This window comes from Diadema setosum, chromosome 3 (assembly GCF_964275005.1).
Source record: "Diadema setosum chromosome 3, eeDiaSeto1, whole genome shotgun sequence".
Taxonomy (NCBI): Eukaryota; Metazoa; Echinodermata; class Echinoidea; order Diadematoida; family Diadematidae; genus Diadema; species Diadema setosum.
In genome coordinates, this window is record NC_092687.1 from 28,842,091 (window position 1) to 28,868,726 (window position 26,636).

Consider the following 26,636-nt stretch of genomic DNA (forward strand, 5'->3'; position numbering starts at 1 on the left):
CGCTGTGCGGTTAAGACGTGCCTGAGTGTTACGGAGGCATTAGGAGGAAATAAAATTGCAGCTCATTTCGCCTATTACAGTTTGAAAAGTCAAAATGACATCGTGAAAAAGGATCTTAGACCAAGGAGTCGTTACAATCTCCCATTATTTCAAGGAAAAGGAGGATTCTGACCCTAAGATGGATTTTAGCGACGCTACTATACGGAGAAGGCTACGCAAGAACACAGTGACAGTGATAATGCACACGGCTTAACTGACTCTGCAGTGCACACGGTAGTGAAACCATTTCACCGAGATATGGAGGGAATCAGCCCGGGCGCGTCGGCGGAATCACCTCCACGCTCCTCGCTTGAGAAAAAACGACGAGTAGACGGGGAGAAGTCAACCACAGATGAACTACTCGCGGCCCATATCCACAAGATAGACGAAATGAACTCCAATCTCACATCCAGGTTGGACACAGCTCTTGGTAAGATTGAAACAAATGAGAAAGAAATCAGTAACTTGAAAGAGGAGCAAGAGTCGTGCCGTTTTGATATCAAACAGTTACAGGACCAAGTAATCAAGCAAGAAAAGGAGAATATGAAATTGAGAGAGCGTCTTGTTGACCTCACTGCGAGAGAGATGAGGAATACGGCTGTGTTTTACGGGTTTCCTGAAGGTGCTGAAAACGCTGGGAAGTGTGAGCAATTGATCAAAGAATTTGCCAAGTCAAATATGCAAATGGAAGGTGAAGTGAGCATTGAAAGAGCTCATCGCACAGGCCGCATCAGGCCAAAACCCGGCCCTCCTCGCCCAGTTGTGGTAGCTTTCAGTAGATACACAACCAGACAAACAGTGATCAGCAGTGATATTTGAAGGAGAGGCCTTTTCAGCACAACGGAAAGGATCACCAGATATTTGTCGATGAGATGCTGCCAGTAGAAGTGCGAGAAAGCAGGAGGAAATTGCTGCCACTAAAACGAAAGCTGAAAGAGGAGGACCCAAAGCGAAATGTGTACTTCAAATATCCGGCGCGATTGTTTTACAGGGAGACTGAGAGCGGAAAAGAAGTGGAGTACAAGCAGCACACCACAAGATAGAATGGATATTGGCAGTTTGCTTTTGCACAGTAGACAATGGTCTAACAAAATACGACATACTTTGAAAAACTCTTGACACGACTGCCATAGCTCAGCAGTCAGCACCCTGTAATGCCAGCAGTATATTAACAGTTGATATCTCCGAAGACAAGATGCACTATTCATGTGATTAAGTGGTAGGGAAAATCATTTGTTTTTGCCAACCTGAGGAAAAAATAACTGTGAAGATGCCCAGGGGCACTTGGATTCCTTGTGATCATGTTTTACTCGATTTCATGCAAATTGTATGTGTGTTTTTTTCATTGCCAATGTTTTGTTGTTTGTTTTGTCTTGATCATGGTGGGTCATAAGAATTTACAAGGTTACCTACTTGTGAAATATGTATATGGATCTGAAGTTAATGACCCATAATGTTAATGGGCTAGAGGACTTTAAAGCCAGGAAAAAATAATTTTGTTTTTTATCCAAATAAAAAAAAAAAAAAGATAATATTTTATTACAGGAAACCCATTCGACTGATAAAGATGAAAGTTTATGGAAGAACCAATTAAGAGCCGATATTGTATTCAGTCATGGAACCTCCTCTAGTAGGGGAGTGTGTATCATATTTCGGAAAACCCCACATATAAAATTGACAGAGACAGTGAAAGATTCTAACGGGAGATTTTTGCTGGTTAAAATGGAAGTATATGGAAAAAAAATTATGATATGTAATGTATATGCACCAAATAATGAAAAAGACCACATGCATTTTTTTAAAGCTGTAGATTTGACTATACAAGAATATTATGATGCTGAACAGACAATATTAAAAGGGGAGATTTTAATTTTATTCAAAATTTGGCATTGGACCGAGAGGGCGGTAATATGAAGTCTACTTGGAAGCACTCTTGTGAAATAATAGAAAATATTAAAAACGTTTATCATGTAATAGATATCTGGAGAGACAAGAACCCGTTATTAAGACGATTTACTTGTGTTCAGCCAAGACTGGATTTCTGGTTAATCCATGAGTCTGTACAAAATATGGTGACAGATTTTGATATGGTCCCCTGTGTTTTGTCAGATTATGATTTTGTGAATTTACATCTGAGAATTAAAGAGTACACTGTAGGCCCATCTTATTGGAAGTTTAATAACAGTTTACTTAATGATGTCGAGTATGTTGAAAACTTAAAGGGACATTATGAGATGTGGGTAAATGAATGGGAAGATAAAAATGATAAAGGAAATTATGGGATTGGTTAAAATTCAAAATACGAGAATTTACAATCACATTTTCTAAAAGGAAGAAAAATATAAAAGAAATTAGAAGAAAAGAATTAGAACAAGAATTGAAAATAATAAATGACATGGACCCGACAGAAATGAATGAGCAAAAATGGGAAAAGAAAGAGGAAATTGAACAGGAACTTAATTGCATGTACAACTATTTAGCAGAGGGGGCCGTATTACGTTCATGATGTACCTGGTACGAGAAAGGAGAGAAGAGTACAAAATATTTTTTATCATTGGAAAAGACACAAGCACAGAGTACAAACATAGATTGATTAGATACAGGTGAGGAACTTTTATTGAACATCCCCATCATATACGACATTTTGTGATGAAATCTTTTGGTAAACAGTTTGAAAACAGCAATACAGTGTCTGACAAAGTGAGTTATGATTATATAAAGAGTTCCTGCTTAAAACACCTCACGGAAGATGAAAAGGCCTCTTGTGAAGGCCTGATAACACATGAAGAGGCAAGGGAAGTCCTCCTTGGGATGTCAAAAAATAAAACACCTGGTAATGATGGCTTATCGGTGGAATTTTATGAGACATTTTGGCCTTTGATTTCTAAAGAATTAATAGGATCATTTAATCATGCTTTTGAAAAAGGAAGTATGTCCGTGTCACAGAGGCAAGGAATAATTAAATTGATTCCTAAATACAATAAAGATAAGAGATTATTGGGTAATTGGCGACCAATCACCTTAATAAATGTGGATGCAAAGATACTTTCTAAATGTCTAGCAAAACGTGTGTTCAAAATCATTGGTAATTTGATAAATCCTCAGCAAACAGCATTTATTAAAGGCAGATATACAGGTGAAGGTATAAGACTGATTTCAGATTTAATGTTTTATGCAGATGCCAACAATGTATCTGGAATTGTGTTAGCATTAGATCTTACCAAAGCATTTGATTCACTCAGTCATAGGTATTTACTACAGTGTTTAGAATGTCTTAATTTTGGTCCGTCAATGATACAATGGGTGAGAACATTGCATGCAGGTATAAATAGCTGTGTATTGATAAATGGCTTTACCACTGGTTATTTTGAAATTGGAAGGGGTGTTCCCCAAGGCGACCCCCTTGCTCCCCTTTTATTCATATTGGGGCTCGAGATATATTTAATGAGATTGTTAAATAATCCAAATATTATTGGAATGGAGATGCTCGGAAAACAGATTAAATATACAGCTTACGCTGATGATATAACATATTTTTGTAAGGATACAGAATCACTATCAGTATTATTAGAAAGTTTTCAAGAATTTTCTGATATATCAGGCCTTTGCCTCAACCGAAGCAAATCAGAAGGAATGTGGATAGGAAATGATAGACTATCGAAAGAAAAGTCACAGATGATAAAGTGGTCAGACAATGGTCTTGGAATTCTTGGAATCTGGTTTTCATATGACAAAACAGAAGCAAGCCGAAGAAACTTTGAAGATCGATTGGGTGAGATTAAGAGAACATTTTCTATTTGGAAAAATCGTAATTTAACGTTAATTGGTAAAATTCAAATTTTGAAAACATTTATTATGTCTAAGATAATTTATTTGATGTCAAACATTGAAATTCCTCAAGATTTTGTGAAAGAAGTAGAGAAGTTAATGTTTTCCTTTTTATGGAATGGCCCAGATAAAATTTCAAGGTCAACTATGTATGCACAATATGCTGAGGGTGGTCTCAAATTCCCCAATTTACAATGTATGATTGATACACAGTTAAATAAGTGGGTTAAAAGATATTATGGAAATCGCAATCATCAATGGGTGCTATTGGGAGATTATTTCTTAAAAAGGCTTGGTGGAACTCTAGTGTTCCAAAGTAATTATTCCCTTGAAACTATTGATAAGAGGGGTATCCCTCCATTCTATGAGAATATTCTACGAATATGGTTAAAGACAAACATACATGAGCATTTTATTGGTAATGAAAATAGCCAAGCAGGCATCCTACAACAACCAGTATGGAATAACCAGAATATTTTGATTGATAAGCACTCAATATTCTGCAGGCCGTTTTTTGAAGCAGGTTTATGTTATATATATCAAATATTTAGTATTGATGGACGGCTCATTGATTTTGAATTTTGGTTAAGGAAAGGAGTGCCAAGCAAATATAATATGATGTATATGGCAATTGTACTCTGTTCAAAAATACTCGAAATGTTCCTTCAATACACTCCTATTGGAGATGTTTTGGAAAGAAGAAGTGGCTCAAAAACAAAAGGATCTTATTATCTCACAGTTACAAGATGTGAAATCAAAACCAATATATGATGAATTTTTAAAAGAGATTAAATCAAGACCTGTTTGCGAAACAGTTTTCGCTGGCAAGTATGGAATTCGACCAGAAGATTGGACACATATATGTTGCCATTTACATGTACAATTGAAGTAAAATTGAGAGAATTTCAGTTCAAGTTGTTGCATAATATACTTTACACAAATGAAAGATTGTTTAAGATGAAAATATCAGAATCACAGTTGTGTACGCTTTGTAAGTCATGTGCTGAGACCCCTGTACATTTGTTTTTTGATTGTAAAGCTGCCAAAGAATTACTTCAAAAATTTGTGGATGAAATTGGTACGATCTTTCATGTCAAATTAGAGGATTGTACAAGAATTAGAGTAATGTTTGGATTCATCAAAGACTGGAAAGGGCCCCAGAGGAATTTATTGAATCATTTAATATTGTTATACAAAAGGTACATATATATTCAGAGATGCAAAGATACAGGTGTGAAATTTCATGGATTGACAGCATTTATTGTTAAAATCCGATATATAGAATCCAACATTGCAAAACGAACAAACAAATTAAATTTTCATTATAAGAAATGGTCCCCTGTAGAACATATTTTTTAGGTCATTGTAGAAGAACATACAGTCGACTCTCGTTATAAAGAATATCCATATGGCAGAACCCCGACGTGATGGGGTAGTTTTTTTTTTTTTTTTTTTTTTTTTTTTTTGGGGGGGGGTCCCAGGGTTTGAACATTTTCCTATTCAGAGGTATTTGCGCCCTGGATATGGCAAGGTTTCAAAAGTGACAAGATCACGGTGGTTTCGCTGGGCCTAAGGAGTTTATTGTAACGAGAGCTGACGGTATCTTTAGGATATTGTTCAATTGTTGAAGAGTTTGATACCCATCTTTTATTGTTGTTGTTGTTGTTGTTGTTGTTAATTTGTTAAACAAAACATGATTTGTAATATGATTTTATATGTTACGTTGTATAATGAAGAGGAAATAAATAAATTTGTAAAAGAAAAAAAAAATATTTGAAAATTGCATAATATAATCCCCTTATCTTTCTGCTTTAAGTTGATATACAACACATTTTTTAAAAATAATCGGCTGCGGAGATATCGATGTTTAAAAGAGAGCATGTGGATACGTCTGGAAAATCACTGTTTCGAGAAAAGCGCCCTAAAAGTCTTCCTCTCGACGCAATCGCGATCAAGGGACACGCAAGTCGGTTTTCACCTCCGGACAATAGAAGGTAAGCCCTAGCAACCCCCGAAGAGTTCTTCAAGCACATCAGCGTCGGCGGTCTCCTCACCAACCAATCAGTGACCAGGATGTGAGAAGCGGCTGAGCATAGCGCACCCCGCCCGCACGCACCAGTCGACTGGGCAGTGTGCGAGCTTCACGCTTCGGTTAGCAGCAAGCAGCAAACTGACCAATGAGATCACTCTGGCCGTTGTTAGGGGCGGAACCTATCTGTGGCGCTCAATCCAAATTTTCGAACCAGTTTCTGCTTCGTTGAAACGCCAAAAAACATGGCTCACAAAAACGCTATTTTTGGGTCTTTCCTTTGATCATTTGTGACCGGCGACAACGGTTTCAGGCAAAAGTCGGAAATTTTGAAAATTCATTTTTTTCACTGAATCACATTGCCCATTTCCTAAGCTTTGCATTGATATAAAATACTTGTATTCTTCGGCACCATAAGTGGGCATAGAAAGAGAAATAAAATGCACTTTTTAAGATGTTAGCCTGACAAAATTGAGAGAAAACAGGCTTTGAAGATTCACCTCTTTCTCAAAGACAATGTCGGAGCGGCGATGCGAGGGGAGAATCACCCATCCGTATGATGGTGCCAATCGACGTTAAGCTCCGCCTCTAGCAACCACATCGCCTTCTGATTGGCTCACTGAGAGAGTCAAATTTCCCGGGCACCTTCCTCGGAGCTCAGCGTATGGAGCCGAAAAACAATGCGTTTCGCTCGGGTTTGTTTACAGTACGTCTTTCAAGATGGCGAATACGATAATTGCACGTACAGCTGTATGGTGTACATGTACATGTGTATTTGGTGCCTGCATTACGCAGTGGCATCCACACGCCATGACCGTGTGCATGTAACAGGAGCGGTGGCGAATCCGCACATTTACAAATCGCGTTTTCATTGTGGTTGATTTGTCTATATCATTGGCGACCCTTTTGACGGCAGAAAATTGCCAGTGCTGGCAAGGGTCACGCTTCCTGTTTGTTTTGCTTTTACAAGACATGCATCTCGGTGGTGCTGATTAAATTAAAACAAACAAACAAATAAACACGAGTCGTTGGTTTGGTGCGATCTTGACGTGTAGTATTTGAATATAATTAGTCGCATGTGACCGCTCCTTTCCTCTCCTCTCCCTTCCAAAAGCCGGGTTCACACGTACATCAATTAGCGGGATACAAATCTCGAGATTTGCATCGCGATCGTCATCCCGCTAATTTGTACGTGTGAACCCGGCTATTGAGTCAGTCTGCTGTCATAATTTTTACTACATGTACAAGTAGACAAATTTGAGAATATCTAGTTTTCTTTTCACATGGTTATGTCATGCTACATGATTTTTTTTTTCACTTCCGTTGTCGAACATTGCGGTAGAATAGCTTTGGATAGAAAGCCAAACGAAGAGCACGCACTACAGAGCGAGCGTATATTAACCTCTGTAGCAAGAACAATGGAGCATGTAATCGTGCACGCGTGGACAAAGCATTCCCCAAACGCTGCAACTGGTGTCTCCGAAAGCCCAATTATGTAAATGTATGCGACGAACCAGCCAATCGCATGCGAGACCCTGCGCCGTAGCAACGCTTGGTATATTGGCGCGGCGTTCGAAAGAAGCTCGAAACTGACGAGTGCGATCTAACATAGGGTGCTTAAAATTCCATTTTCGATAGGAAAAACTTAGTCTTATGCTATGAAATTTAGTGTAGATGTAGAAAACATATCAAAGATTCGATTTCTGCAAAAAACCTAAATCGACAAAAATAATGGTCAAAATCTTTGTACCCCGTCTAGGAGGGAATTTGCTCTTGCGACTTTTGCCTGAAACCGTTGTCGCGGGTCACATTTTTCTTCAAAATTTCGACAGATGATAGAAGACATGTTAGACTCTGGACAATGATATATCAAAATCAGAAAATCGTAAGTTTTGACCAATTTTAATGCTCTGACTTCAAACACGATTTTCACGGCTTCGACCGTGCGCGACTTTAGGATCTTTTTGTTGTAGCGGGTCACATTTCTATGGGTTGCACTTTCCTGACAAATCACAAGTACATCACACTCTACACACCCTCTTAAGCTTAAATTTGATTGTAGGGTAACAATCTCAAAACAATGCTATATTACATGTACAATGTAATTCTAGAACTTTAATAGACCATACACTCTACACTGAAAATTTGAAAATGCTCTGCCATCTGGATGAGGGTAGACAAAATTCATTGGTTACATCTTCACAATATTCCCAAATCTCCTCATTGAGATAATGTCTGTGGTTTGTATCAGGACTATGAGGTGGGATGATTTTTTATTTTTTTTTTTTTTTTTTGGGGGGGGGGAGGAGTGTATGCTAATGAAGAACAGGTGAAGTCAAATTACTTGTGAGGACCATCAACCCTCTCCATAAAAAAGGTCATACTGACCATGTACCGAGTTTTCACATTCAATGCAAAAATGCAGATACACCTTGAACTGGGAAAACTGTTGATTGAGAGGCGAGAGATGACCAGTCCAGTTGTATACTGGGACAAACGTCTTGTCCAGGATCATCCTCCTTTTATGTTAATGCAGTGACTGTATCAGCAATTTGGTACAGCGTATTTGGCCCAGTATACACTGGACTCCTGTTATAATGAGGTCCTCAGGGCCTACAGTGTTTCTTTCGTTTTATCACAGTTTTGTTACAACCAAACAAGTAAACAATAAAGCAACAAATGTAGAGCCGATAATATTATGGCCTCAATTTCAATTTTGTTGTAACATCATTTATTAGAACAGGAGTGCACTGTGTGTATCGATATGTATAAAGACTGATGCATTAAAGAGTTCCATAAATAATAGATCTGAACGTACAATGTAAAAAAAAAAAAAAAAAAGGAGACACGGCAGTCTCGTGATCAACTCACAGTATTGTTCTTTGGCAGATCCAGCACAGGTCATTTGCAGGTTAGGTGGAAGCGACATACGGCAGCAGACCTTTCCGGACTTTGCGAAACGTTGGCAAGGTTTCTTTCTTCCTTGGCGTTGTAGTGTTGCGATTCATGCGTTAAATCTATTAATTACAAAAGTAAACAAAATACATGGTATGTCATCTTTGATAATCCAACTAAAAAACAAGAATGTAGAGCTGTGCAAGAAAGAATTGGATGCTATACACATGGCCACAGGAAACAGGGGGGCTCGGGCCCCTACTTTTTCGGCACCATACAAAGGAAAACATAAGGTGTCCCCACTTTGGGTCCCCATCCCCTCCCCCAACTTTCTTTACCCGAAAGTGTGTAAGTGGCACTAGAAAGAAATACATGTAGATAAAAACTTCGAAGTGTGAGCGCCATAAGGATATGTTTCTGCGCTGAATATTTTTTTGTCTTGTTTTATTTGTTTGTTTGTTTGTTTTGCTTGTAAGCTGAAACCTGTAACTGGTACCAGAAGTTGCATTCAAGGCCTTATTATTTTTTTTTTTTGCTTGTTAGCTCATGAAACTAGGAAGTGCCCCCCCCCCCCACACACACACTATTGAAAACCTTCCGCCAACATTGATACGAAGACTCTGCATGGCATACTGCAATTAATCTTACAGGATTAACCATTCGATCTTTCCAACTCTTAGAGATAATTATGCTGCATTGGCAACGTTCATAAGAAAACAGTTTTTATATCAAAGGGAGCAAATTTGCATTTTCCTGGCCTGCAGAGAAAACTCGATTCACCTTTGCCTTGGTGTCACACGTAGGAAGAAGCTTTAACATTAGGTTTCACACGGAGAATACTCCCAGGAAGTAGGATCCAGTTCTGCGCAGCATAGTCCATAATGAAACAAACAACATCCTTACTTTGCTGTAAGGACAAGGATGTCTTCAAACACCTTTGACCTGAAGAAAGAAAGAAAGAAAGGGGAAAAAGAAAGAAACTTGCAATGATAATACAGAAATTTGAATTTATATTGAACTGTTCATGTGCAGTAGGCCCTATAACAAGTCTGCAGGTAACAGTGCCGTCAATGCAATACAAAGCATAAGGGTCTGAGTAACGTACCAGTTGTAACCTCAAATTTCCACCACCTACCAGGTTAATATGTAGATCAATGATGTCTGCACTGCGCATGGCGATGTCAATAGGTTATTATATAGATTGCTCACACTTAATACTAGTCTGCTACATGACAACGCTGCTGGCAACTTGTATTTTCACTTCGAAATCAGAATAATAATTACTGTTGTTCACCAGGTTCATAGATATAAAGATCTGCTTGAAATATCTCAATTCAATTCAATTCAATTTCAATTCAATTCAATTCAATTTCAATTCAATTCAATTTTTATCTTCCACTCATGGGATGGAACACCCTTGTCAGCCAAAGGCTTGTTTTCAGAGAGGTCAACACATACATGTTAAAACTACAAACATTATACATACAATATGTCAAGGATATACATCACATAATATGCAAAGAACAAGAAACAAGGTATAAGCAACATGATAGCTTGTTTCAGACACAAAAGAAGAAAAAGGAAAAATATATCTACAAGGCCTTAGATTACGACATAAAAAAAACAAAAAATAAGGGCATGTGACACTGAATTTCAAATACAGAAGAGAATCGGTATTGCTGAGATATTTTGACTGTGAATTGAGTGAAAAAAAATGGTTTAAACTCCATCCGGTTACGCATCCTATATTCATAATTATTTTATATATTCATGTAGTTGTTTTTTTAATGTATCAAGGGAAATATCAGAAGAAATAATTATGTCGAACTACATCATTCCATAAAATAGCACCTTTATATACAAAACATCTTTTACCATAATCTGTTTTAGGGCGTGTAATGTTCAACTGCATGTCGCCCGACCTTGCAGCATAATGTGATTGACGTAATGTAAAGAGTTCATTCAGATACGGAGGGGCAGTATGATGAACACATCGATACATGACTTGAGCTAAATGCTTTGATCTGCGAATTTGCAATCGATCTAATTCTAATGAGGAATACAATGATCTACTTGGGAATAACTGGTTCACCTTCAACACAGCCCTCAAAGATCGGTTTTGCAGAGATTGCAACTTATCTAAATTTGCTTTGTTGGTGTTTCCCCACACCACAGAACAATAATGAAAATGAGCTTGAATAACAGATTTGTAAAATAATGCAGCTGTTTTCTGAGTAATGAAATATCGTATTCTTTTTAATAGATACAGAATTTTCACTATTTTTTATTTCAGATATTCAATATGTCTATTCCATGATAAGTTCTCATCAATATAAACTCCCAAATATTTACAAACGTTTACTTTCTTAATAGGTGTGTCATTTATATACACACAAGAATCAGCATTTATATTGTTCCATTTCTTCAATCTTTGTTTACTACCAATTAACATATTTTCACACTTTGTAACATTTAAAACCAACTTATTAACGTTCAATTACTTTGAAATAATCTTCAAAGCATAATTCATCTTTTCATATATGTGACCCGATACAACAAAATGGTCCTAAAGTCGCGCACCGTCGAAGCCGTGAAAATCGAGTTTGAAGTTAGAGCATCAAAATTGGTCCAAACTTACGATTTTCTGAATTTGACATATTATTAGAGTCTGACATGTCTTCTATCATCTGTCGAAATTTTGAAGGAAAATGATGAAAGGAAAGACCAAAAAATAGCGTTTCTCTGGGCCATGTTTTTTTGGCGTTTCAACGAAGCAGAAACTGGTTTGAACATTTGGATTGAGCGCCACACATAGGCTCCGCCCCTAACAACGACCAGAGTGATCTCATTGGTCAGTTTGCTGCTTGCCGCTAACCGAAGCGTGAAGCTCGCACACTGCCCAGTCGACTGGTGCGTGCGGGCGGGTTGCGCTATGCCGAGCCGCTTCTGCTGACATCCTGGTCACTGATTGGTCGGTGAGGAGACCGCCGACGATGTGTTTGAATGAGCATTTCGGGGGTTGCTGGGGCTTAACTTCTATTGTCCGGAGGTGAATACTGACTTGCGTGTCTCTTGATTGTGATTGCGTCGCAAGCAGAACTTTTAGGGCGCTTTTCTCGAAACAGTGATTTCCCAGACGTCTTGACATGCGCTCTTTTAAACATCGATATTTCCGCAGCCGATTATTTTTGTAAGACATGTTATATATCAATTTAAAGCAGAAAGATTAGGGAATTGTGTCATGCAATTTTCAAATAATCGACCTCACCTGATTTTAGGATCATTTTGTTGTAGCGGGTCACAATTGAAATTGAATTTTCAAATTGATCACGCACCAAATACTGAAACAACTGCTGAACGTGTAATATTATTCAGGAAACTTGTCTTCCGGGGTCGGCATCACACAAAAGGAGCATCAGTTTCCAAAGTGACCAGATACTTGGGGTACAGCAAAGTTGCAAATAAAGTATGAGCGCATACCATAAATTCCGGTATGAGGTTGCAAATTATGACAGTCTTAGAAATAGGAGCAGAAGGCTGATGTTGCAATGAAGTCGTAACACCAATGTCATAGTCTCACATGTACTATATTATACTCACAAAGTCACTGCTTTCTTTGAACCGTTGGAAGTGCATGTGGGACTAGCAGGACTCCTCAGTAGACGATGGCACATTCATTCATGTTGCCGTCCTTCACAAAAAGGTCTGAAGCTTCACGTTATTTCCAACACTAAGTTCTTCGTGAGTTCACATTTGTTCTTCCCAGGCAGAATATTTACTTATCACATATTTAGGTCGTAGTTTCCATGAAGTGCCGACATTTTTCTTTGCAGAGAAGCTTAAGACGTTACCTCCATAGAAGCCGCAAAGGATATGACTTTGTTTTGTCTCCTTTGTTTTTCAATAATCAGTACCGGTATCATCAGCTTCACACCCTTGCCACACAGCTAAACCTTTTAGTCTGGCTAGTCGGCCACTATATACACTGAAACTTTATTACCGGTATAGGATTCCATTGCACATCTACCGTGCACATCTACCATTTTCTTCCTTAATTTGTCAATGAAAACTTCTTGTGGCTTTCAGAAATGTCAAGATGGACCATATCTGACAGTTTTATGAAATTTCATAGCCGATTACAGAAGAAAAGAAGCTAATTTTGACTAAAAAGTACGCCGATCGACGGCTGCGTCAGCGTAGCATGATGAATGATCGGTTATGTAGAAGAGCGATATAACGATGATAATCGATCGTTGTAGTCTATGATACAAGCCGCTTGTTTGGTGTTTAACCACAATAATCACGTCGACTCGACAGTAAAAAAGTGGAAGAAAGAAAGTGATCTTGATGCGTCTGTTTTTTATCATTTTAGTTCACTTTCTACTGTGTGTGACTGTATATATGTCAACATTTTTTTTTTTTTTTTGCTGACCAAAATTAATGATGGAAGGATGACATGTGTACAAAACAGTAAAAGATATATGAAAAAAAGAAAATTATCCATCGTTAATTTTCCACAATAGAATGGACCTTTACTACAAAACGAAAGCAAATATGGGTTGTATTTCTTGTATCCATAATTAAAAAAATGAAATGGAAAAATAAATACTATCACAAAAGCAAATAAATCGAACTTATCAATTAAAAATATATTACCATGTCAATTTCAATATTCTGTTTCCACAGTGCCATAGATGAGTATCTTTTTAGGTAGAATGAGCACTTTATAAGAAGTCCACTATATCAATACATGATTGTACACGTTTTCTAACACTATTCTCATTAATTTATTATCATTAGGTCTACATGTACATTACTAGAAACAAATCCCCTTTGAATTCAACTTCCTTCTCATCTTCTTTTCTCTCTCTTTCTCTCTCTCCCTCCTTCTAAAAGCCTTACCTTTTTCTTCCACTTTTCCTTCAACCTCATTATATTCCCTTCAACACTATTCAAATTCAATTATCAACTTTTGTCATGATAAAATCAATACTTGCCACAATTTTTAAAGAAAGGATGTCTAAATCCTGGTATGAATAATCATATCAATAATTTGAATAGTGAATATCATGATAGTGGCAATGAAAACAATGAGAAAAAAAATATGAAAAAGAAAGTAGGGCCTACACGTATTGCACGAGTCGTGTTCGATATTGTTAGTAAGCGGCTAATTAGAGACTACCAGAATCGATTATGATTGTTGACATCGTTCTCTGCGAAATCGATGCACTACTTACTACGTCGGAGTCTATGTTCGCAACCGACGTACTTTTCAATTCCGATTGCTCACTTTTCTTCCCTTTTCAGCTTTGTAATTCCATGAAAACTCTCTGATATGGTTCAATTTAGCATCTCCAATAGCTGCAAAAAAAACTTGATTGACAAACAGCGAAGCGAACAGTAGGTGTGCATTTCTACATGATTACCCATTTACTCACCTTAATCTTGTATAAATCGGCAAGTCTTGCAACGAAAAAGCCCCGCTTCATTGCAATCGGGAGTTCTAGAACGAAATGGAAGTGAACTGTCGCGAAGTTTTGCTTTGTGACACGTATACACATAGCTAGCTCGCTGTATGCGATGTGCTTTCAAAAATCGGAGCGTCGATCGTCTTCTCTGATGTGATTGGTCAATTTACGTGATTGTCGTGTTAGTCTTTGCCCACGTACTGCTTATGAAACTGGCCGAACAAAAAAAAAATATTTCATTTTATTAAACATCAACAAACATTTTATATTGATTAATTTGCAATTCTAAAGATGAACATCATCCACAATTCAAATCACTACTGATACTGCATTACAAATCATAACATGTTTGAACGCAACACTGTGCTCTAGGTTTTTGTAGCAGACTAACTCTTTTATTTGAAGGTTCAAAAATTTAACCTTTCTCAAAAGTGAACCCCATTTGGAGTAAATAGCACCCACAGAAGTTAAATATTCAACCATAGTCCACGCAAGGGTGTATTGGGTCAAACTGAACCCAAAATTGAACCCTGATTTCTTAGTGCGTACACTCTAAGAAAAAAAAAAAAGGTTCTCAAATGGTTCTCGTCGGCTCCAAAATGGTTCTCATCAGATGGTTCTCGCAAAATGGTTCCGATGAGCACCTATAAATGGTTCCCAATCGAAATGGTTCCGTTCGTCACCATTTGCTAGTATGCGATCCAGTCCCCGAGTGTTATTCGTGGTACTCCTGCAGGACAAACAATATCTTTAGGTCCACTTTCATTTTTCCCCTTGCTGTATATTCCAATGCCAGATGTAAGAATCACCAAAACTGTGGTATTGGTACAAAAATATTGTATGTGTTTCTACTGCTGTGATAATAAAAAGTACATATTGTATTTTTTATCGTAGACTAATGACTTCTCTTGGCTGCGTGCCAACTGACAGCTGCCACCATCCAATTTTAGCGCTCGATCAGATATGCGTACGCGTAAACGTACACATACTAGTTCTGCAATGTAGGACTATGTAACCGCGGCGGCACACTAGCCCTGTGCATGTGCTGCCTGCCTGCGCCTATGCAAACCTACCATCACCATGTACCACCGCACAGCGGCAGTGCCAATGCAATACTATACCCATGCATGCAGCAGCAGACGGCTATAGTGTAGACACACACATAAACACATCACACCCATTAAACGAGCGGCACCCGGTAACGTTAGACATTAATTTTGACAAATTGGACTGGAAACGTGTCACTGTCAATTCCATTTTCGCCATGACAGTCATCACAATTTAGGAGAAGAGGTAAGATTTTTAGTTTTAATGTGGTTTTATCTCATTTTTAGATGACATTCGTTGGTACAAAATCAAGTTAGAATGTTACGTGTTACTGTTAGATTCGTTTTCAGTCAGTGATTAACCGTAACGGTTAGCTAGCTAGATCCTAACATGTTAATGTTAGATCTAATTTGATCGAAGCTGCTATCTTGTGTAATGTTTACCAGGTACAGTAGATCCAGATCTATTTAGTAACAATAACATGTTAGGCCTGACACTTATCCCAATTAGAAATTTGGCATACCGGTAACTATACACAGCCCAGTCGCCGCTGTACATACGTAGCGCGACAGGGCTGTACCAACGAAGCTCCAAACACGAAGAGGGTCCAACGATCGCATGCGATCGGATTGAATTTTGATACTTTAGATCATTTTTTGTCACTTCAAACTCATCTGACGAACAAAATGATAATGAGACTTCATATCTATGCTATGAATATTGAAATTTAGATTTAATAACTTACCTAAAATGATAGTTATATGCAGCATGTGTGAACGGTTCACGAACGGTACATCGTCTATCACGCCAGGCCATTTCCAATATCCGGGAGGTCACATGATCTGAATGCCCTTTCAAAAGGTCGCGCTGTCGACCGTGCTGCTACACCAACACTCAAGCAGCGCATCGCACGCACGCAAAAGATTTCCGCAGAGATCAAGGCGCCATTTTGAATTCTGCAACGATGAACCCTGACGGTGTTAGGGAATCCGCCAGAAAGTATCATTTTTTGGTTCCACGGACTTATCACGAGGGCTCTCAATGGACTTACGAACCTTCTGTAATACAAGCATGCACTTAAGGTGAGTAACGTTTGGTAACGTGTACATTGTTTATAAAGAACGTATGAATTTTCATAAGTTTTGTAGTTGTGTTGTGGTTCCCCACTTTGTAGGTGCCCGCTCGTTGGTCAGACGCTGTATTCGCGTAGCGTATTAACAGCGTCTGGTCGGGCTAGCATACCGGTAGCAATGGCTCATGGGCTAGCCCGAACAGACGCCGTGCGGGGCCGGAGCATGGCTGTCACGTTTTTACAGCGACTGGGCAGGGCTAAGTTACCTAGCTAGGTATGCATGTAACGTTTAGACATTTCTATGCCTATTAAAAATAGAGTCTACTGACTCCGAAACATAGCCCAAACGCCGAACGCAAAGATAACTGTGTACAAGGAGCGCCCCGGGGTAAGGTCTATACCGTCTACATGCAATAAGGAAATTTGTTCTATAGTCGCACTTATGTTATAACTGTCAGTGTTAACGTTAGAGCCAATAGAGGTCTGTCTACAGCACAGTAGGCCTAACTGTTAGGTCAAAATCTCTTCAGTATGTTTTCAGGCTTGTTCTAAGTGACGAGTCACGTCATGTAATGCCGTGTTCTGTTTATCGAATTATAGCAATGACATTGTTTTATTAACGCGGTGTAGGTCTATTGTATCTTTCAATTCATATATCAGGGAAGTGGACACACCAACATGCACAGAAACCAGGGAACAAGTAAGTCTGGCCGGGACAATGAAGCTGTACGTACGTGTTCGGGTCGCTGGTGCGGTTAGGGAAAAAGGTAGACTCTACATTGATCAGAGAGACAGCCCGTGACAGACCGTTGACAACATCGGCCAGAACCGTAGGCTTAACACTAGCCAAGAATGAGGTGGGCGGCCACAAGAATTCATCGATCAGAATAATAGCCCATTTGCAGCATCAGCCAGAACCCTGGACTAGTCAAGAATGAGCTGTGTGGTTAAGACGATACATCGATCAGAATGACAGCCTGTGATAGCCCGTTGGCAGCATCAAACAGAAGCGATGGGCTGGTCAAGAATGAGCTGGGTGACCAAAAGAATACATAAATCAGAATGACAATTTTAGCCCGATAGCCCGTTGACAGCATCGACATTCAGAAACCTACGCTAGCCTAGAATGAGCTGAGTCAAAGAAAAAACACTGATGCTGCCAGAGAAAACCTTTGAGAAATATGTAGATGGGGTAGGTAAGTCCGTTTGCATTGACTTATAGTGTATTTTATAGCTGCTCTTTCAGAATCTGCCGTCAACCAAATATTCATGTCAAGCGACTTTTTGTTGGTTTGTGTGATGGAGGGTCACATATGTTTTGTTATGATCCTAATACAGTACATGTATTTGCAATGTACAATGTACCAGTGATAATGTTTCACTATAATTTGCATTTAACAGCTTTGAATCAACTGTATTGGGGGGGGGGGGTAGACGTAATGAGATCAGACCAGATGCCAATCTGAGAAGTGGAGTCATTCATAGTTCTAAACTTTAAAAGCACAAACAGAAAATACTCTTTATACTTCTCCAGTCATTGTGTGGTCGATTTCTGCACACTTTTAAAGTTTGCACCTAGACTGGTAAAACTTATTGCATTTATACCCACGCAGGAATTACATATTGTGTAGAGAATTGAAGATTATGTAATTTATTTCAAAGCACTGATGCACCTCTTGTCACCAGTTTATATTGCTGTTGCAGAAATACAAAATGTACTGTATGTGGTGGTGGTGTTTAAAAGACTGTTGGCAAATTTGGTGAACAAAATGACAAATGCTAACAACATATTATTGTCATAGGCAGGTTATAGGACAGCAAATTCTAACCTCAGCTTTAGGCCTGCATTGTATATAGTTTACTCTAATGAATTTGTTGCTCTGCTTAAAAAAAAAAAAAAGTGTGAATGAAGAGTTTGTTCGCAAAAACCGATAAGTCCATATTTGCCAAATGGAGATATTTGCGATTAAAGGTCAAGAAATATAAAGAGAACAATAAGAAAATGTTTGCTTCTTTTGACCATAACTTAAAAAATGTACCTTTATATGTAGTAACCAATATATAGTTTAAAAGGTATTATTTTGTACTTTATGACAGAGACCGTACTTCAAAATCTTCCAAAATGGACTTATCGGTTTTTGCTATCAAACTCTTTAAATTTTTATTGATTCCCAATGTTATATATTTCAGATCATGGTTGAGGAGTTTTGTTCAGTCATGCTTGTGAATCCTGTGTGGGTGTGGTATCTTAGCTCTTTTCCCCTTTTGATTCTTATTATCCTTCTCATTATAAAACAACGTGTTCTTTTCTTTTCTTTTCTTTTTTTTTGGTGTGTTTTCGTAGGACATGCTGTAAATTGTCAGAAGTCATGATTAACCTGAATTGATACTCTACTTGTATTTGCAGTTGTATAGATGTCTATGGTGCTTTCAAATTGCAGAACAACAAGAACAAAAAGGTCACTCGTATACAAACAAAGATAAGTCAATTCAAGTACTCGACGTTATGAATGTGAAGTGAAGTGAAGCGAAGAAGTGTAAAGCTTATCCTATCCCAAGTATCATACCAGCAATGTAATATATGTTTTCTGTGACAATACCAAAGGTCCTGTTTAATGGAATTGTTTTCCTGCCCTTTGTACTTGCTTTTAGGACAAATATGCGTTAAAAGAAGAAAAAAAAAACGACAACAACACCGAACAAACTAGCAAATATGTGGAAAAAGTTCCTCACACTACTTAAGCAGGTAATGTTCTTGACTTCTGCCTATCTTAAGACTTACACAATTACTGTATCTCATCCATGCAGGAATTATTTCATAGAGAATTAGAAATTTTGTTATGTATTTCAAAAGCCTGATGCACCTCTTGCTATTTCATATCATCTGTACAGAGATGTGTGATGGTGTTTCAAGAACTGCTCGGTACACAAATGACAAATATTGTGGAAAAAATTTGTGAACAAATGAAAATATTTTGTTAAGAATATTTGACAGATTATAACATGACAAATACAAACCTCAACTTTAGATTTTAAAAGTGAAGGTGAATAAATACATTTCTGCGAATTTGTGAAAGAGGAAATTTCTATGGTTTTCAGTTATTGAGTAATGTTTCATGAAAAAAATATTGGTGAATGTCATGTACATGTATTCATGCTTGTGAAAGTGTGTGTGCATGGGTGTGTTATCCTTGCTCTTTTTTTTTTCTAGTGTCAATGATAATGTATTATATGCTGATGTATTGCTAATATACATGTTTTGAACGTATTGCTAATATACATGTTTTGAACGTATGACTGATCAGATGAAATTCAGATGAATGCATTTCATTTCAAAGAGTTTGTGATGCACATTTTCAATGCAGATAGGTAATGTACTTTTAAGAATGGTGCCAGTGAAGCACCTTACCAGCACTGCATGTGAAACACACCAAAAATACACAGACATCAATTCACATACCACATTCTAAAAAAAAAAAAAAAAAAGGTTCTTTTGAGCACCATTAAATGGTTCTCAGCACTGTCACAATAGCGACACCTTTTTTTGGAGCCTGTGAGAACCTTTTTTAAGTGGTGCCTGTCAGCACCTTTTAACATTGGTGCCCATTAGAACCTTTTCCAATGAAATGGTTCCCATGAGCACCTTTTGAAAAGAGTCAAAAAGGTGCCCATCTTTAGTCAAAAAGGTGCCCATGGGCACCTTTTAAATGGTACTCACGAGCACCATTTCATCGGGAAAAAGGTTCTAATGGGCACCTTTTGCAAAAGGTGCGGACAAGCACCATTTAGAAAAGGTTCTCACGAGCACCTAAAAGGGTGTTGCTATTGTGACAGTGCTGAGAACCATTTAATGGTGCTCAAAAGAACCCTTTTTTCTAAGAGTGTAGACGACAAGGAATGGTTGCAGATGTTGAAACAGGTTATAAAATGGGTTCAAGAATGTAGCCAATTGGAAGCACTGAAATGAGTCACGTGTGCGTGCGTTAATTTCTTCAGGTATGCACTAAGAAGAGTCTCTCTTCCACCTCCATGGCCTGACGTACGTCACAATGTTTACACTAGCAGTGCGCACTCAATCAGTTGTTACAAGTGCGTCACGCGCTACTATACGCGCTGTCAATCCTGTAAACAACTTCTAGTTCGGGCCGCGGGCTGCCACAATAGCCGGCGGCCTTTCTTGTGCATAACACGTGCCGTACGTATACTCTTATACGTACGTACAGTACTTATGTGCGGGATTTCCGAGTGCGACGTGCGTAAATGTTTGGGACGAACATCTTCGGACATCTTGACTTTTGAGCGAGTGCTACATGTAGCTGACTGGTATTGACCCACAAAGGTACGTGAATAATGCTGTTAGTTTTCGACCCATTTTATAAAACAATTGATGCACAGGATTATTTCGTGGCGTTAGTGAAGGTGCGGCGCACTCTCGAGTATTGACAACGGTTGCAAACATGCACTCGGCTGCGCCTCGTGCATGTAGCATCATTGTCAATACTCTCGAGCGCGCCGCACCTTCACTAACACACTCTATCCTGTGCATCATTTGTATAATAACATACAGCGAAAAATAATATGAAGGCTGCTTAAGATAAAGAACCAAACACAATGACAACTTAACGAGACGAAAGCAAAGAACGAGATCTCTAAACGTGTAGAGTGGACGGCTATCATTCCTTGCCCAACGTAACACTTTGGGCGTGGTACAGAAAAGCTACCGCTGGCAGTACATGTTAACCCTCTTGCCTACTAAACGTACTCACAACAATCTTAATACAAAATTACGGTAGGCCTACTCTTATGCAAACATCTGATTTGCATACATTACCATGGTTACACGTACCATGAAAGGATAGCTGAGAAGGGGATAAATTCCAGGTGATTGCCACATAAACATACGGTAAACCTGTGTCAGCTTTTACCCGCGAAAACAAAATAAAACAAATTTGGACACCTTTAGCTGGGAAGAATCAAACAAGGCTGGGAAATAGAATAAATGGCAATTTCCAGCTTAATTGTGACAGACTGTTTGCACTGGATCATTTTCAACATCTGTGCTTTATAATCATGATTCCTGAATTCAACATGTATAAAAATTGTATCTAGTCAGTTATGTTCTGATTGTTTGTAAATGTTGTGCTTTGATATGGAAATAAATGAATGAATGAAGGGAGGAAGGAATGCATGAATTAATTTATTTTTCCCCTTACAGATCCGGGACCTAGATTTGCATGTTGAGAGCAGGAACGACAATTTTCATGATCAATCGTGGTTGGGAGAAAATTTGGCCCGTTGGGTGTGTACTATGCCTAATATTTCGAGGTTCCGTCTGCATTGGCTCTGTTTGAACCATACCTTCTACTCAACAGCCCTCGACTTATCCTCTTCATGTCGGGTATGTTGAATTTGACTATGAACGATCTTTTTGTCCCGAATGTGATTGTTAGCTTTGACTCTGAATTATTTTTTGTACCAAATATGATTATCTTGCTGAATCATTCTTTTTGTTTTTCTCCTTTTAATTGGCGAGTTTTACAGCCACGTGTTGATAGTCTGATAAAACCCGTTGGGGTAAACAAATTATTTATGTATTACCACTTTCCATTGCGGATAACAGTTCTCTCTTGTCGTCGATTCAATTGTTCATGCTATAGCTGATTGGAAGGATTGTTGAGCTAGTCAGCTCTCAGAGTGTAACATAAATCAAATAGAAAAAATGTGGAGTTATTGAAGTTTAAAGTAAAAAGTACGCACAGTGTTCTTACGAAATAATAACAGGACTCTATGAGAAACACCTTTTTGTATCAGACTATTTCAACAAAAAGTGTTCAAGAAAAATTGCTAAAAATACAAGTTCCCGTCTGTTTTATGATCCCAAACTATTGTATAATGTAGAAGAAGACTTACTTTTTTTTTTTCAGAAAATATGAAAACCTCAAGATTGCTTGAGTTGAGCCATGTCAGCTCTTTCGGTCTTAACACAAAATTAATGCGTGCGCTTCTTCTTCTTTTCTTTTTTCGGTAATGCACGGTCAAATTACAACTGAAAAAAAAAGTAAGGTAAGGTTACAACAAATTCAATGGCAGTACTGTTGCCATAATTGCAAAAGAGCCAATTATGAGCAAAGATTTTCAGCTGAAAAAAAAAAAATGAAAATGCACATATTGATTAGTTATGACAGCTGAACAGGCACCATTTGGGATTAATATTCCCCAATCATATCATAAACTTGTTCCTAATGTCCTATCAGCTATACCTACTGCATCCTATTCCTCAAGCTGATAAATATGCATCACACATTTTCATAAAATGGGAAAAAAAGTTGTAATGCGTGAGCACACGGTTACTAAAATGATATCACAGTATAGGCCTATTAACTGGTATTGAATTTTCACGTTTGATGAACGACTTGGGTTTGTGGGATATGGATTAAGTTAGCAAACAATTGTTTGCTCACTTACCCACACGCACAGGCACAAACGGAACAGCACACAAGCACACACTCACACTCAAATACACATACGCACATAACAACAATGAAGGTTAATTGAATTTTTGAAATGAATTGAATTGAATTGAAAGGGTGTTTTATTAATCAATATCTTTCGCAGCCTGGAGGCTGAATTACAGACATTGTTAACAAATGGCCATGTATACATTAAAAATACATAATACAATGTAGCGATGAAAAAAAAATAACAAAGGGTCAATCTTATTCATCAGAACCATTGCATAGTTAGATTAACCTATAATACAAAACAAAATCAGATATCACAGATACAATATATTACTGTTCTCAACAATTATAAAAAAAAAATGAGTTTATGTTAATCATATATGCCGATCATTTATACATATTAATTAATACAGATGTTGTGTTGTCATACGGCTCAAATCAACACATTTTACGCAACAAAAATAATCAGTTTATCAAAGATAATCAAAGATAATCAGATAAACAAAGATAATCAGTTAATCATGCGGCTCAAATCAACACATTTTACACAATAACGGTAATCAGTTTGATAAAGAAAAAATCCTCACAATCTGCTCTTCGTAGTATACATAAACTCCCATATCAGAATACATACAATCTATGCACAGCGCATTACATCAAATCAGTCAATCAATAAATAATATGTGACCCGCTACAACAAAATGGTCCTAAAGTCGCGCACGGTCGAAGCCGTGAAAATCGAGTTTGAAGTTAGAGCATCAAAATTGGTAAAAACTTACGATTTTCTGAATTTGACATATTATTAGAGTCTGACATGTCTTCTATCATCTGTCGAAATTTTGAAGCAAAATGATGAAAGGAAAGACCAAAAAATAGCGTTTTTCTAGGCCATGTTTTTTTTTTTTTTGGCGTTTCAACGAAGCAGAAACTGGTTCGAACATTTGGATTGAGCGCCACACATAGGCTCCGCCCCTAACAACGACCAGAGTGATCTCATTGGTCAGTTTGCTGCTTGCCGCTAACCGAAGCGTGAAGCTCGCACACTGCCCAGTCGACTGGTGCGTGCGGGCGGGTGGCGCTATGCCTAGCCGCTTCTCCTGACATCCTGGTCACTGATTGGTCGGTGAGGAGACCGCCGACGGTGCGTTTGAATGAGCATTTCGGGGGTTGCTAGGGCTTAACTTCTATTGTCCAGAGGTGAATACTGACTTGCGTGTCTCTTGATTGTGATTGCGTCGCAAGGAGAACTTTTAGGGCGCTTTTCTCGAAACAGTGATTTCCCAGATGTCTTGACATGCTCTCTTTTAAACATCGATATCTTCGCAGCCGATTATTTTTATAAGACGTGTTATATATCAATTTAAAGCAGAAAGATTAGGGAATTGTGTCATGCAATTTTCAAATAGTCGACCTCGCCCGACTTTAGGATCATTTTGTTGTAGCGGGTCACATATATTCGCATTACTCGGTATGTGCATTGTATATACGAAAATAGCATCTGATAATTGCACATCTCTCCCCCTCTTTCTCCCCCCCCCCTCACTCTCTATTTCTCTCTCTCTCTCTTCTAACTCTCATCCAACTATTACACATACTCTCACGTACAATATGTATATCTAACAAACAAATACATACTATGTTTCTATAACCAACACTCTGTGTTACATTATCTCACATTTTACACCAAAATTCGATCTCACAAATAACCAACACCAAAACGCAAAAAAAAAAACATTATAAAAACAATTTATACCGTTTCTGAGAATAATGATATAAAATGATACAATTATGCTTTTTCAACTTGTCGTTAGGCCCTTGATCCTGTGATCCAACACCTTTTTTTATATTAATGATAAACTCTCTGACAAAAATTAAGACTAGCCATAAAAAAAAAAAAAAAAAAAGTCATGACCCTTGCGTGGCCATCTGTGCCCATGCGAAACCCAAGTGGCAAGCCCTTGCGAAAACTATGTCAGTTTTCCCATGTCTGCCCTTGGCTAACACAAAAGGGCCTCTTGAAGGATGACCCGAAAGTACACAAGTAGACCTTGCACAACTCCAATCCAGCTTACCCACATTTTACCTATGTGTATACCTATGTTTATACCTATGGATATTTGTATATTTTTACCTGTAAAGATGCAGATTTTTTTTTTTTTTTTGTATAGTGTATCCCGCCTGATTCATATCCATCATTCAAGCTTTTTTCAATATTGTATTTTTTTTTTCAATATTGTATTTCTTTCATGTAAGATATTGAGAAAATATTCATATCATAAGCTTCATCAAAGATTGTACAATCTGGAAGGCCATAAAATATTACAACAGTACATGATATTTTCTGGATTATTCGTTTTAGTAGGCGTCCATGTTTCCACTGTCACATATCGGTAATCAACAAAGACATCTTTCTGTCTATTGTAAGGCCATACAACATAGCTCCTTCAACCATTGACATTTGCAATATCCGAGATATGCCTCATACACATCGTCTACTCCTTCCTTTGCACTTCAATACTATTCGAGACAAAGAAAGAAGGGAGAATGTTTATTTGTTTGTTTTTTATTAGACATCTTATAAGTCTTCTCGGTGGTGTCTACATTCCACTGGCCATTGGTTCACTCATTCATTCTTCTGTAATTCACTCAATTCTACGAGGTGTTACAAAAGAGATATCCCAATTTTGATCCTGAATTGTTCAAAAACTATACATTAGATTACACTGACATTAAGATGAGCAATAGCTGAATAGAGTACAATTTTGTTCCAGGCAATATTAAAATGACACTATAATTTAGTTTCATGAAATTAAACACGATTTTTTTTTTTCATTTAGGTTTCAGATTTTGCTTTATTCTCAACCCTCTGTACAAGACTTTGACCTTGCACAGAAATCAATTGGCGTGTATGGGAGTGTGTAGTTAACACCCAGACAATGTTCCTGGACAATAACCAAGATTTGAATGCTCAATTATTTATTCATGAGGAATTCCACTATAACAGCTAGTCTTTATTCATTCTGAAATGTGGTGTATGCAGGCACATGGAAACGTGTGCTTACTTTTTTTTTTTTTCATGTGCATGCATTTCACCCTTTGCTAGGAATTCAGACTAGCAGTGCCCACGGCAATCAATCATTGATGATTAATAAGCATTCATGTGCTTCAGAGCAGAGCTCTGACCAGGTGGTATCCAGGTCCATTGTTCAGGGTTATTGTAAGTACATCATTAGTTCCTGTGTAAAGTTTACGTTGTGTACAGAGGGTTCAAAATCTGGAACCTGACTTTGAATTGATCATGGATATCATGAAACTGGTAATGACTTACGTATTCAAATCCCGTCCAACTAAATTGTACACTATTCAGCTATTACTCTTATCAATGACAGTTTTATCTGATATATAGTTGTTGAGCTATGAAACATCAAAAATGGGAAACGTTTTTTGTAACACCTAGTGTTTGTGTTTATCTGTTTATAATTTTTCTTTTTTGTAATTTGACTTGATTTTCTTGATTTTGTTTTTCTGCAGATCCAAGACCTAGATTTGTTTGTTTCCTGCTCGACTATTCAGCATCAGTCTTTGTTTGGTGAACATTTGGCCCGATGGGTGTGTACGCAGCCAAATATTTCAAAGTGCAGACTGTCCTTCATGTACTTGCACGATAATTTCTTCTCAACAGCCGTAACTTTAGCAAAATCGTGGAAGGTATGTTATGTTTTATTGTGTACGATCGAAATTTTGCTCCCAATATGAATTTTTGTCTTTGCCGTCGTTTATCTTCTTTCTTTTCTTTC

At 37.9% G+C, this 26,636-nt stretch overlaps 1 protein-coding gene and 1 pseudogene across 1 annotated transcript in view; both read left to right on the forward strand.

Moving 5' to 3' along the window:
- Positions 1 to 21,785, forward strand: part of LOC140246754 (uncharacterized) — a 239,921-nt gene extending 218,136 nt beyond the window's left edge. The window contains exon 7 of the mRNA XM_072326092.1: positions 21,594 to 21,785. Within this exon, the coding sequence (XP_072182193.1) occupies positions 21,594 to 21,785 (192 nt within the window). The remainder of the gene's footprint in view (positions 1 to 21,593) is intronic.
- On the forward strand, positions 95 to 1,082 carry LOC140226567 (uncharacterized; annotated as a pseudogene).
- Positions 21,786 to 26,636: the final 4,851 nt, after the last annotated feature.